This window comes from Lolium rigidum, chromosome 5 (genome assembly GCF_022539505.1).
Source record: "Lolium rigidum isolate FL_2022 chromosome 5, APGP_CSIRO_Lrig_0.1, whole genome shotgun sequence".
In the NCBI taxonomy this organism is placed as follows: Eukaryota; Viridiplantae; Streptophyta; class Magnoliopsida; order Poales; family Poaceae; genus Lolium; species Lolium rigidum.
In genome coordinates, this window is record NC_061512.1 from 47,899,970 (window position 1) to 47,914,557 (window position 14,588).

Sequence of the window (14,588 nt, forward strand, 5' to 3'; positions counted from 1 at the left end):
TGCTAATGGAGAGGGTAACCTTTGCCGCGCAATACCACTGGTATTTTGGCTTCTCCCGCCGTACCGAGGCGTAGCATCCGCGCGAACAGCTTTGTCGATTTCCGTCTCGCCAAAACCTATTTCCAAAAGTGCTTTAAAACTATTCGATGCAAAAACGCAACTAACCTAAAGAAACAAATATATCAAAAAATGATGGACCGATACGAGCCAAGCCTTGCCCAGGCTACCAAACGTCGCCCAGGCTTATCCTCTCCTCCTGTTGCTCCCCGCAAAGGTCGTCTCCTTCCTCCCTCCCCTTCTGGCCGTCCCCCTCCGGGCCCTCACTCTTCCCTCTCTCCCCTGCTGGAAGCTCGAGGGAGGCGCGCGTCCTGGTGCACTCCCACCCTTCGCAGTCCCTCCTCTCCACCCCACCAACATGGTCTCCCCCTCGCTGGTGCTCACCTGCGGCCACGCTCCCCGGCACTTGCCGTTCCGCAAACCACCACGCCTCGACGTCGCAAGAATTGCCGCCATTTCCAGAACCAATGCCCATCCTCTTTTCACCTCCCTTTACGGGTTTCCCTTGGGGCGCCGGGGATGGGCCCAAGTCTGCCGTGACTCCTCCCTACAAGACCCGCCGCCGGGAGTCGATGCCGCGGAGGAGCGGGATAAAGAAGAGATCAAGAACCAATTAGCAAAGGCCCAGATTGGAGGCGGCCGCGGCGGTGGCGGCGAGCAGCTGAGCGACTGGAGCACGTCCGTGCTGCTCTTCGGGATATATGCGGGGCTCATGTATTATGTCTTTCAGCTCGCGCCAAACCAGACGCCGGTACGTTATTCCTCCATGAGAATTTACCAACTGTCCACTGCTTTGCAGCATTTTGGTGAACATAAGTCCTTGTTTGTAGTAGTACCCGTGACAATAATATAGCTAGCTTTCTATGCTGTCTTTGCCCCGGCAATGTTGCTCCAAAGAATACACATCCGTCTGGATTTGATTGCTTGTTACTTGGTTAAAGACGTGTATTATTGGAAATCTGATCATGACGATGATCAGTTATGATAAATGGAGATGGTTGAGACAGCGGCATAGATCAACGATTCAGGGTTGTCACCTGCAGGAAAAAAATATTAATGGCCCATGCATTTTACCATACCGCCGATAAATGTTTTGGTCTGTACAGTTTTCCTTTCAGTGATATTTGGATTCGCCAGGCTATGATCATGATTTTGTAGCATAAATGCTAAAACCATTGTTGAAAATTGCTATATTAGTAAGGTCGTTTTAGGATTGTTTATTTTTTTCGGTAAAGTAGCATTGTTTATTTGCCTACACAATACCTTGTACCGTAGATTAGTAAGGTCTCTGAATTTTCTGGTACTTATAAACTGCAGTTTTTCATGAAAAAAGTATAATCTGATGAATTTGTTAAACCAGCATTTTGTTGAAATAAGTGAGCCATCAATAAATTTAACCACATCCAGTGTGTATAGTATGTTCGACACTCTTGGAAATTTATCCCTCATTACTTGAAATGACCTTTTCTACTACTGTATGTATAGCCATATAGGTTCATTGACCATGCTATGTGAATGTGATCAACCAAAAACCAGAAAAAAAAGAAGGATGGTTGCAATTAACTATTGATAACCCTTTGGAGTTATTCTTGAAATACTTTTCGGAAAAGGCCGATCCCGATACAAGTCTTTGTCAGTCATTCATACATTCTTCAAATTATTCAGATGCTGCCATAGCTAGCTTTTCTAAAATCGTGTCATCTCACATTCATGGTTGCGCTTGTTGCATAAGGAACAAGGGTAATGAACCGTTCCTCAGGTAACCGTTCACTTCTTTTTCTGGCTTAGAGATATAATGTTTTTTCTTTGTACAGAACCATAGAGACTGTTTGCGCGGTAAGTGTTGCATGAACAGTACCCGCGGTTGTGTGGCATGTGACTGTTAGACTAGTTTGCATTATTTAGTGGATACATTATGTAGAGTTAAGTAGTTTGAGTTAGATTGCATCTTAACATCAGATGGTTTAAATTGGTTTTTATCTAGTTGGGGTTTGGTTGCATCTTATCTTTAGCTAGATGCTTCAAATGGGTTTACCACTACCATGTGACAACCACTTACTAATTTTCACCTATTTTCGTTGCAGTATAGAGACACATACTTCTTGCAGAAGCTTCTTAATATTAAAGGTGACGATGGCTTCCGAATGAATGATGTTCTTGTGTCTCTGTGGTACATAATGGGAATCTGGCCACTAGTGTACAGCATGTTGCTTCTTCCTACTGCAAGAAGGTAACTGGATCAGCAAATTTTCCAGTCATGTCTTTCCTTTTGCCATCTACCATTGCATCAAAGAACAAGATCGTATTGCATGTGTACTTTGATTTAAGCATTTTTTCAATATATCTTTTATCTCATGTATCTGTTTATGTGAAAAAAAAGTTCTGGTGCTGACCTGAAATGGTTGTCTACATACTTACATCAAATGAAGTGTACTCATGTTGTTCATTATGTTCATGTAAACATAGGGATTGATGAAACTCAAAACCTCACGGTCTTAATGAGTGTATCGTATTATCCAAGAAAAATAATTGTATTGTTAGCTTGGATTGAAATCATGAGCTTAAAAAGCCAAGCAGGAAACATACAAGTAGTTCGTAAAAAACATGAGTCTGAGGTTCTGGCCCGGCAGGGCCACTTGTTAAACCAACTGGCTGCCCAAGCCTCACAAAGGCACACCTCAAAGCTCAAGCTCATTAGACAGGTCTGGCATTTATTTAGTCCAAAGTCTGCTTGGTTATTTGTAGATTCAGTAGAGTCAAAATCGAACATGCATCAGGCTGTTATTTACCGATTTTCGATCCATGTTTTGTCCATGTGGATTGTCTGATTTTTTTTTTTTGAAATGTGGTATCCCCAGCTTCTGCATCAATCGATGCATGCTGACGAAAATAGCGCATCGAGCTAACTCGAGTTTTTCCCAAGCCAAGCACGGTTTTTTCTTGTTAAACTAATGATCCTAGCTGAAGCTTGACCGAGCTGAGTCATTATGTACCTCTAGCCACACCTCAATCTGTTTCCTAGAGAAAATTCCGATGAGTACAATGTTCATATGCAAGTTTACAAACCAACACAAGCACATGTTGGCTAGGTAAAAAAAAAGTGGCTCATGGATCTGTCACACCTCAATCTGTTTCCTAGAGAAAATCCCGATGAGTACAATGTTCATATGCAAGTTTACACACCAACACAAGCACATCTTGGCTAGGTAAAAAAAAAGCGGGTCATGGATCTGTCACGAATCATCGTTTGTGTCAATCCCATCCATTTGACCAAAGATACATTTGCATTTTATAACAAGTATTATGATGTATCATTGCAGTCTTTGTTAGCTTCATTATATTTTGGAGTTACTGTAACCACTAACATGGTAGTACATTCATTCTCCAAGAGAAGCGTTTTTTCTTCCATTAGTACGATGATTTTTGTCATGTTTCTACTAATGGGTATCTTAGAAACTTGATAAACCTACTCCCTCCATCTCAAAATATGTTGCGTGTAAGTTTTAGTCAAAGTCAAACTATGTAAAGTTTGACTGACTATGTAGCAAAAACTATTATTATCTATGATATAAATCTATACCTAATAATAAAGTACGAAGCGTTTCCGTGGTTCGGTCCGTTTGTTTGGTCCGTTCGTCTGTTTTCAACGTTGCTTATTTTTGTTTCGTCTGCTGTGGCAGAATCCGTTCGAGATACGATACTGGCCTGAACACGTCATCTGCTCCCGATCGCCCGCGTGAGGTGATTCTCTCTTTCCGTATAGCATAGTAACCGACCCAGACTCTATTATCCCAACCGACCTATTGTGAGCCTTTATGTCAACACCTGGATTTTTAAGTCCAGATGTCTATTATGCCATTTATCGCAATCCCAGGAATATTGTTTTTGCGAGACATAATAGATTGATATCACAACACATCATTCATTACATACCATAATCGTCTTACAAATAGAGGATCACATAATCCAGTCTTATTATAATAATAGTTGATCTATTGATCAATTACAAAACACATAGCGGAAGCGAAGTAGCGGTTGTGGTCCATCTGTTCCACAGGCAACTGTTGACGTCAGGAGTAGTCCTAGTTGTCGTAGACGTCCTGTTGTCCTTCATCCCGGTACTCGGGGCTCATCTTCATAGTCCGGCCATTTGAATAGCCGGGGATACGACCATGAGTACTTTAAAGTACTCGCAAACTAATACTAGTGTAAGTATTATCAACTATAGTAAGGGGGTTCTAAGCTCTAGGTTTATTTGCATAAAGCCAGTTTTATTTCATAAGCACTTTAGTAAGCAAAGCCTCTTCAATTGCCTAACTAACCCAAGTGGGAACATTAGTGTCATTCCCACAACTCTTGTTGTAATTCAAAGTCAAAGTCACCTTTCAAACTCAAGTCACAAGTCACCATTCATATTTTTGGAAAAATTCTGATGACAGAACAGTATGGCCTTTCCAACTGTCCATGACCGCGGACGCGGCTATTCGAATAGTTTAAACTCTGCAGAGGTTGTACACTTGTGCCACAACAATTGCAATAGTCCGTCAGGGGTAATCGGCCTCGATTTATCGCACTCAGTGCGCGAACTACCAATCCTAACCTTTCATTTACATACCCTAGTATAGGCACCTCTCCCCATGAGCTTGGCCTCCTAGTGAAGACCAACAGTCAACCTGGGAACTGCACAGGGCTTGGGTTGACATTCACCTCATTTCACGTCATTTCACTTTCAGTGGAGGCAGCCTTGGCATAACCCCTATGACGCTTGTTCAGAGAGAACCCATACTAAAATACATAAGTTTTCAGTTAAGCCCTACCCAGATTCAGGTATTGTGGGGGTACTTAAGAATTGGAATGGTATCGCATCCGAACCCAACCATCAGTTTTGTAAAATTCACCAAGTCATTCACAAGTCATATTCACCTTCAAAATCTCTCAATAGAATGACTCATCATTCCAAGGTTTTAAAAGTCATTTCATTTCACAAGTTCCCATCTAGAGTAGTCATCTTTAGTGGTTAGCACTAGCAACTAGTCATGAGGGGTGCTAACTAGCTTATAGCTTTCTAGGCTAAGTGTGATGCTCTTGTACGATTCCATAACTAAACCAAGTGAATTCATGAATCAAAAATAAACCTTGATAAACCAAAGTCAAAACTTGTAAAGTAAAAACTTGGGATATGATCATTAAGCATAAAGTAATATGTAATGGTGCCTTGCTCTTGTAGAGCTTTGCACTAGGGCAACTTGCAAGAATATTAGCTTGCCTTGATTGGGGTAGTGATCAAAGCTCTCTTCCTCTTCTTCAAGGTAGACCTCCTCCTCTTGATAGTCTCCGGTACTAGCGTCTATAAACGAATACGAGGATACAAACACCAATCAATACTTAAGTAGACTAAATTAGCCTTAATGGCTCACACAAATGATCTAGCATCATCACTTAACACTGCTACCCAAAATTATGCTAGGGTTTTCCTACTTAGTGTTAGGAAAATAATTTCCTCTCATTGAAGTGTGGATTAGGGTTTCTCTTTAGTTTGGGAGAAATAATTTCCTCTCATTGAACCTTGTTAAGTTTTAATTTCCTCAATTCATAAAGGTGTGATCATGTTGACCAAGGTCAATACTTCACATTTATCATTTGAGAAAAATGATTTAAATGAGATTCCTCATCTCATGCAATTTAAATAACTATGTGATTTAAGATCCTCAAGTGAGCAAGTATGAGACCATGCAACAAGGGTGATCACATTGCTTCATACTACTCGGGAAGATGATTTAAATGAGGTGCTAGACCTCATAGATTTAAAATCCTAAGTTTGAAAATGATTTAAATGGGCTAGTATTGACTACATAGCCAATTTTTGATTCTAGCCCATGATCATACAAACAACTATGCTATGTTTTTACATAAAAAAATAGGGTACTTGAAATGTGAACCATAGCAATTGGATTCACCTCAAAATCCATTATGGTTGATTTTATAAATTTCTTTGAATCTTGGAAACCTCTGACTTGTTATTTTCATCATTCAAAATCTACAATAGCTCTTGGTGTGAATCCAGTGTGGTTGGATAGAGCATTTCATAGGCTTTCCAACAACATCAAATTCACTAAATTTGGCTAAGTGGATTGAGAGTTATTCAAATTCGAAGTGAGCACCAGCATTGATTTTTACACTAAAAAGAATTAAATGAATTCAAAATTTTGGGCTTGGCGGGAAAGAGAAATGGGCCAGGAGAGGTGAAAAAGGTTGGGCCGGCCCAGCTAGCGTGTCTCGCACGCAGCGGGCCGCCTGACAGGTAGGGTCCTGGCATCAGTCATACTTAACACCGAAACGGTAGAATCTAACGCTGGCCGTAGGATTAGAGGGGCGATCGACGGACGAGGCGCGTCGTCGTCTCCGGCGAGAAGGAGCCACTGGCGCGGCGAGGCTAGGGGGTGGGAGGCTCACCGGCGGCGCGGCGAGGCTGGGCGTTGACGCGAGGCGATGTTGCGACGACGGCGGGTCTTCTGGTACCGGCGGCGACTCCAACGGTGGCGGAAATTGGTGGCGCCTTCTGCAGCACCGCCGCGGACTTCAGCTGGCGATTGGAGGTCTACCGGCGACGATGTGGAGTGGAGGGGTTGAGGATGATCAAAGAGAGGAGGGGAGTCGAGGGGTGTGAGCAATTGAGGAGGAGGAGCTCTCCTTTTATAGAGTCGAGAGGTGGCCGTGGGGTGCGGGAAAGGTCGACGGTGGCGCGGCGTCTCTGAGGCGCGAAGAGGCAAGGCGAGATGCGCGTGGCGTTGCAGGCATCATGGCGGAGCTAGCGTGCTTTCTGGCGCGGCGAAAGGGGGACGGGACAACTCGGGTGGCTTTCATGTCTGCCACGGGTACGGCGGAGGTCCTTTGAAGGGGACGATGGCGACAGGGCCTCCGCGTGCATTCTAGCTTGTCTGCGAGGTAGCTGGTGGCGCGGTGAAGCTCGATGCAGAAGGAGAAGAGTAGGGGAGGACGGAGGCGACGGCGCGACGGCGTGCTCTGGCGCGTTCAGTGCGTGTCTAGGCGTGTCCTGGCATGGTCTGGGCGCGTCTGGGCGCGTACGGGCGTGTCGCGTTCCAGGCGCTGGCGTGCGTGTCTTCACCCAGGGATGGTTCAAGCGTGCTGGAGGGAGTGTGGGCTAGCCAGGAGACATGGTGGTGTGGACCAGAGAGAGGGAAAAGATGAGTGGCATGAGAGGGGCATGGTGCTCGGCATGGATGAAAAGGGAGCGTGTCTCCACTGAAAAAGGGGTTGCAAAGTCTTGGCTTGATGCAGAGGAAGTACCAGGGTGTTGATGATCACAAAGCAAAAGAGATTTAGGCAAGAATCTGTTGGATAATAGCATGTATGTGCAAATTTGATTCCTGCCTGCCATGTGTTCGACCAAATGGCCGTAAGAAGAAAATATTTAAATTTTTCAAATCTTTTTGGTGGAGTGGATTTGAATAATGTTTGGAGTAGAATGGTGGTGGTGGTTTGAAAAATGGTGCTGGTTTGTAAAGTTTCAAAATGGGGATGATCTACACTTTGTTTCAATGTTGCCACTTGTCACCTTTACAATGAGCAATGCAGGCAGAGTCAACTCTGATGGTCAACACCAAAAATGTTCATCTTGGTATGGTCTTGGATGAGGTGGAAAGAAGTGAGAGGTTTTTGTTTAAGAATCTTCTAATCCAGGGGCTCAAAGTGGGCATGATGTTAAAAGTGTCACATATGACCATTATCATATGTGACTTGGTTTTTGATTTTCTCTTTATTTGATTTGGTTTTTCTTGAATCAAAAGTGATTCTTATTAGTTTAGGAACATTTCCAAACCATTGAAACAATTCCAAAAGGCCTAGTTCAAAGATTTGCAAAAATGGCCATAAACACATAAGAGGTGATATTCCAATTTTCCTTAATCTTCTATTTTGTTCCCCTTGCTTTACTTGGGCATGGTCTAGGGTCCATTTAGGGTTAGATTAGGTTTAGAGATGGTTTCAAACCAGTTGGGTAGAGTATGAGGGCATAGGGCAAGATTTGGTAATATGGCTAAGTGCCACATATGCTTCTATGCATAATTTTATTTCCTTTTTGTTTCTCAATTGATTGAGTTGGTAAGTACTGGGTTAGGTTTGTTTAGGCCTTTCAAATCATCCAACAAGGTAGAGCAAGGCCTAGTTGATTATTTGCAAATATTAGCCCTAGGCTTACATAGGCCTTTTCTTTTTAATTTAATTTCTTTTTATTTTGTTTTATCTTGGATGGTGAAAAGAGGGGTGAGGTTTAGGGTTTAGTGGGGTCTAACCATGGTTCACCACCATTTAGAAAAGTAAGAAGGGTATTAGTCAAGATTTGCATACTAGGGCTATATGCCCATATATGTCTTTTTATTTTATTTTAGTTCCTTCCTATTTGATCCTTTTTGGTTTTGAGAAGGTTAGGGTTTAGGGTTTTGGAAATATGTTCAATGTACTAAACAAATAATCATGGCAATAACACAAGAATTAGGTATGAGCACTATGCATAGCATCATATGTAATAAAAGTTTGTGTTCTCATTTTTGGAAAAAGGAATTCATTTTCTTCTTTGTTTGAAAATTTGGGATGTTACACTTTAAATATGTCAGCCAAACTTGATTGCCCTGCATCCAATCGACTCGGTATGATCGAAACCTAGCGTCTATCTAGACCATGCGCCGCCGCTCTCGAGCAGGGAGCTGCCGATGCTTCTCCAAGGAAACCACCACGCTGCCGTGCCGTTTCGGCTGTCACTGCGGGTGCTTCTCCAGGCCGCGACGGCCCTGCTCAAGGAAGCTGATGTCAACTAGCGACGAAGTCCCGCTTGGATGTATGGGGTCTCGTCAAGCACTCGCCGGCGCTCCACAATCCGGTGACTTGAAGAGGAAAACAGGCAAGCAGGAGGAGTTATCTGGGTGGAAGCAACCGAAGCGGTGCTCTCGGGAGTTGACCTCATCATGGCGGCCATGCTCTCGGCGTCATCCTCACCTGCACAGAGGGCGATGCCGGCGGTCTCCTACCCTGGGGATGTGCGCCTCCCTCCACCGCCGAGCACGCACTGGCGCGCAGCACTGCCATGGAGGCGGCGCGGCAGCAGAGTTAAACCAATCGGAAGCTTGCTTAGCGTCCACTCCCATCCAATTACGTTTGTGTGGCTGCTTCGTTCCCCGGATGGATCGCAACGTGGGCTGACCGAGTTGATGCCCCTTTGCCGGCCGGCCGGCCTGGACTCCGTGCCACCACCAGACATCCACGCCTTCCACCTGGATTTTCGTCCATCTCAAACACGGCAACGTACGAGAGGACAAACTCTGCTCTCCTTTCAAGGGTACAAGTAGTACTCGGTTTCGGCAATATATAAGAAACTGATGTAGCGCTACGATCAGCATGCAGCCGAAATAAGGGCCTCGAGAGGTGCGGAGTGCCGACCCGGACCTAGGTGGTGGCGGTCTTGGAAATCGAGGGCATTGAGCGGCGGCGTTATGGCGGCGGCAGAAATCGAGCAGGGTTCACAAAAACATACAGGCCACGATCGGCCAGAGAACCAGAGAGCCTGTTCTTGCCGGCAAAGCAAAAACAGAATTTCCGAAATCGCTGGACTCAGACCAATCCAAATGATCTTCCATGATTGTCATGTGAGGCTGTGACCAAACTGGCGATGACGCGTTTGATCCTGCAGATAACCCGCCTCCCAACCAGTACGCGTCTTTCATCGACTATGTTGGTCCGGCACAGCAGTTTCAGCGTCCCGTTGCCTCTCCATATGTGCCAAATTAAGAATTTCAGCAGCAGGCGGCCGGTGCAAGTTCGTGCAGCCATGCTTAGCAGTATTGGCCGAGCGCGATCCAAATGAACCATGTCCCATCTATAAATATTCATCTCTTGGTTATTACTAGATATATACATTTTATCATGTTTACTTAATAGGTGCATGATAGACATTTCTCAGTTTTGATGTGGACAAGAGACGTGTACATATGTGTACTTAGGAGGGCAATATTGGGGAAAAATAAATTCTTCATTTCATATGTCAAAACCACTCCATCTATGGCTGTTATTTAACCTGGCACACCGATGTGTCGATATAAACTTACTTTTTAGTTTGCATGACGCAATTTTTTTCTCTCCAGTCGCAACGCACGGGCATATTCTATGTTTAATAAAATAAAATAAGATTCAAAGGTTGTCGGGATGGTAAGGATTGTCCGACGAGAATCAAAATTAATGTGGCGTCTGACTTAAGCACGTAAAATTGCTTCATGGGTGCTAAGATTTATGAACAGAGTAGACACCTCAAAATTAGCAAAAGCATATTCTCAAATATTCTCGATGGTAGTTAAGTTTTCATTAAATAGAAAAAATTAATCCGCCGCAATACGCGGGCATATTTCCTAGTATATACAATATGAAAACATATTTCGTCGTGATTCTAACAATATTGATTTCATATTAATAAAGTTGGTATGTTTTATAATATAATTGGTCTAATTTAACAAAGTTTGACTTTCACGCAAAATTATGCGCAACATATTATGGGATGGAGTGAGTATTTGCCAAAAATTGGGAAGGCAGCATTCGTTTGCATAGTCTAATAATGGTTCTGCACTACCAGAATTCTTGTTAATCCATTTGTTGATCTACATGTCAAAACAAACATAAGGATGTAACATTAGCAATAACTGTTTGCTATGATATTGTACTACATCACTGTATTATTAATGTTACAGTAAACCTTCTATTTACTTTTCAGTTCAAAAAGCAAGGTTCCTGTCTGGCCATTCCTGGTCCTTTCATGCTTTGGAGGAGCATATGCCTTGATTCCGTACTTTGTTCTATGGAAACCTCCTCCACCTGCCATTGATGAAGACGAAATTGGACAGTGGCCATTAAAATTTCTTGAATCAAAATTAACTGCAGGAGTAAGTTCTAGTTGTAGTATCTTTACATTGTCAAAATCTTGATTTAATTAGTATGCAATATACCCTACTTGGTCACAAGATTTTGTTCCAATCATGTTGCAGGTAACGTTTGCCGTGGGCCTTGGACTGATTATATATGCAGGCAAAGCTGGCGGTGCTGATTGGCAGGAATTTTTTCAGTACGCTAGAGAAAGCAAGTTTGTAAGTTCTGCATAATTCAATCCTTGGCAAAGGTTAAACAAAAAAAACCATTCCAAATTTCTAAATGACTTGTAAAGCAAATATGGACATACACAAAAAAGGAAGAACTGAAAATCAGGCACTCTTTAGGTTTTCTCTGTTTTCTACCATTCCAAGTTTCTAAATGACTTGTTAGCTGGATCATGTCACAATCTTATTTTATATGGTTGCTATATTTTGAAACGGAACTTTCGAGGAAGAACAAATTTCTAGCCTATCTTTAGAATTCACAAAAATGGTGAGGTCGAACTAATTTCCGGTTGTTTCATGTATATATCAGATCCATCTTACATCTATTGATTTTACTTTGCTCTCGGCATTCTCACCATTTTGGGTCTACAATGACATGACAGCAAGGCGATGGTAAGAGTGCTAGTCCCAATTCTTATAAACTTGGCGTTTAAAAATTTACCAGTAACTTTACTCCTTGCCTGGTGCAAACTTAAGAAATCCATGCAACACATCTCCCATTTGTTTCCTCATTCCATTTGCAGGAAAAATGGTTGGGTTCTGCCGCTAGCATTTATCCCTTTTCTGGGACCCTCATTGTATCTTTTGATGCGTCCATCGCTCTCGTCTCTGCTGGGGGCAACCTCCTCATCATCTGACAAACCGCAAAATTAAAAGGAATGCATTTGGGGACTAATTTTGATCATGAGCATATGATCCAGATACGAAGATTCTGGAGATTTTATTGTATATATCAACTTGATCGGGACTGTTCTTCAGAATTGGCACTCCAATATAGTATCTGCCTTGAAAAGAAAGACCGGGTAATGAAGATGGTATTCGGCACTACAGCAATTTTGATCTTCCAAAGAGATTCAGGGATAATGCCTGTCAGGTAACATGTAATGTATGTGTACAAATGAAAAAGACCGATTGGGTTTTATTCTGGCATACTCTGTTTATGTATATAGAATTTCGATCTTTGCGAATAGTATAGGCTACACATTTGTAATTATGACAAAAAAATGTGAATAGAAGTCCTGGAGAGCGACGGCGCAACATGGGTTCTCTCCTTTCATATCAAGTAGGTAATATTAGCAATGCTCTGCACTGATCTTAGTGGAGATGACACGCAAGTCTGGAATAAAATTAGAAGTGATAACAGATGTTGTTTTTTGCATTTTGTTTACTCTAAAACAGCCAGTTTGATGGTTTCTTATAGAAGAAATCAATGGGGGAGGCCTGCGGGCCAGTCGTGGCCTAATCTTTTTCAAATATAAACGCAGCATCCCTGAAACATACAAAGGGCACAGGAAATGTCAACAGAAATGACACAACCGCCCAAAGCAAGCATCCGTGTAGATAGTTGCATCCCGGCTAAAGCTATCTAGACCTCGCTTTCCTCTTGCGTTCTTTCGTGGCATTTACATCTGCACAGCGCGTCAGCACAGTGGCTGGTACCACCACCGTGCTCAACCTCCTGAGCCAGAGGTGTTACCTGGGCAGGTTTCTCGTCACGGCATGACAGCAGCACATGGATGGCGATGTAGAGCAACACGGCGACAGCGAGCACGATGACATACCCGAACATCTCCCACCTACGGCTGCAGCCTGAGGCGTAGGCGATGAGCAGGAAAAGAAGGGCCAGCAGGATGTAGGACTGCGCCACCCGGAGCAGCTCGTCGGACTTGCTAGGACATGTGGGGGCTCCTCCAACTGTGGAAGGGGAACCGACCTTCCGGGCAAACAGCGGCTCCTCCAGCTGTAGCAGGAAGATGACGACGATGGATGCCAGGAAGGAGACGGAGTTGCTGTAGAAGAACAAGCCGTACCGGCGCTCGTTGCTGTCGTGCAGGACTGGGTCGCCCGCCGTATGCCCGTCGACGCTATCTGGCCATACCCCACCTGGCGGGATGAGACCTGCTTGGTAGGTGACGCTCGCCACTAGGATGCTCACCAGCATCAGGTACTTGCGCGTGGTGTATCTAGCAGTGTCTCTGTCGTCTGAGTCGTCTCCCCCACCTTCTTGGGGCTGGGTCTGGGACTCCTCATCAGAGTGGTCTCCTCCTCCCTCGGGCTGGGGCTGGGTCTCCTCGTCGGAGTCATCTTCCTCCGTTGCATTGTCTTCTTCTTCCTTGGGCTGGGTCTGCTCGTCGGAGCCGTCTTCCTCCGTTACATCGTCTTCTTCTTCCTTGGGCTGGGGCTCCTCTTCCCTTGCTTCCTGTGGTTGCGGTGGCAACTTGTTGCTTCCGTGGCAGAATATCTTGCCTCTACTCAGAAACTTGAGTGCTAGGAGCAGCATGACGATGAGGACGAACACACCGGCTGCCAGTTCGACCACAGAGAGAGACGTTCCTATGCGACGAGAGCTTCCGGCGGCGTATGCCCCAATGAGGCCAAACAATGCCGATACCGCGCACAGGTAGAGCGCCTGGCACATGATGCCTAGCTCGTACATGTGTGGGTTCACTAGTAGGATGATGATCGCCACCGAGGACATGAAGCTCACCACGTTGCAGTAGAAGAATGCCGCATAACGGTGAGGGTAGGTGTTGGAGAGCACGGCGTAGCCCGCGGCGTGGTGATCGGCATCGTCGTCGAGCCAGAAGCCCCCTGGCGGAGTGAGCCCAGCCTGGTAGGTGATGGTGACGACGAGGATGGCGAACAGCAGCAACAGCTTGCGCTTCTTCTTCAGCAGCTCCGGTGTTTCTCTCCTGGTCTTGAGCGTGAAAAATACAATGTGGATCACAACGCAGACCAGGACGCCACCAGCCAGGGCGATCACTCGGACGGATGTGTTCATGTCGCGGCCGCACCCAACAGCGTAGGCGACCACGAGGCTGAGCAGATCAAGGACCATGGCGACCTCCAGCGCGTGGTGCCTGTGGACGGCGCTCGACGCGTGCCTCGTCAGGACCATGGCGATGACAATGATCGAGGTGACTAGCGCGAGGGAGTTGAAGGCGAAGAAGACCTTGTAGCGTTTTGCGTGCGTAGTTTGGAGTATCGGGTCGCCGCCGGCGTGTCCGTCTCGGCTGTCCGGCCAGAAGCCTCCTGGTGGGTTCATCCCAGCTTGGTACGTGATGGTCGCCGAGAGGGTGGCAAGAAGCAGCACCGCGGTGTGGGCCCTCTTTACCGGCGTCGTCTCTGTTGCAAGCCCATCTTCTTCTACCGCGTTTTGCTCGTCAGGATCGGACATGCAAGAGCATATGCTGCTCCAGCATGAGCGCAACCTCAATCTTAGCACTACAGGAATGGGCCTAGACGCCGACGGCCAAACCCTACGCCGAGGGCATTTTATCGGGGCCGTCGGCGTACGGCCTCGCCAGGGCAGCGCCGGAAGCCGACCGTCGGCGTCTAGGTACCGTCGGCGTATAGGCTCCTACGCCGAGGGCCGCC

The 14,588-nt window shown here is 45.2% G+C and overlaps 2 protein-coding genes across 2 annotated transcripts; one reads left to right on the forward strand and one right to left on the reverse strand.

Annotated features, from left to right (window-relative positions):
- The first annotated feature begins 234 nt into the window (after window positions 1-234).
- Window positions 235-12,248, forward strand: LOC124653881. Its single transcript, XM_047192941.1, has 6 exons — window positions 235-808; window positions 2,142-2,287; window positions 10,832-11,000; window positions 11,103-11,201; window positions 11,521-11,603; window positions 11,735-12,248. Exons 1-6 carry the CDS (start codon window positions 416-418, stop codon window positions 11,862-11,864), a joined length of 1,020 nt encoding a protein of 339 aa, XP_047048897.1. The 5' UTR covers window positions 235-415; the 3' UTR covers window positions 11,865-12,248.
- Window positions 12,249-12,576: 328 nt separating this feature from the next.
- Window positions 12,577-14,388, reverse strand: LOC124655931. Its single transcript, XM_047194757.1, has one exon. It carries the CDS (start codon window positions 14,386-14,388, stop codon window positions 12,577-12,579), a length of 1,812 nt encoding a protein of 603 aa, XP_047050713.1.
- Window positions 14,389-14,588: the final 200 nt, after the last annotated feature.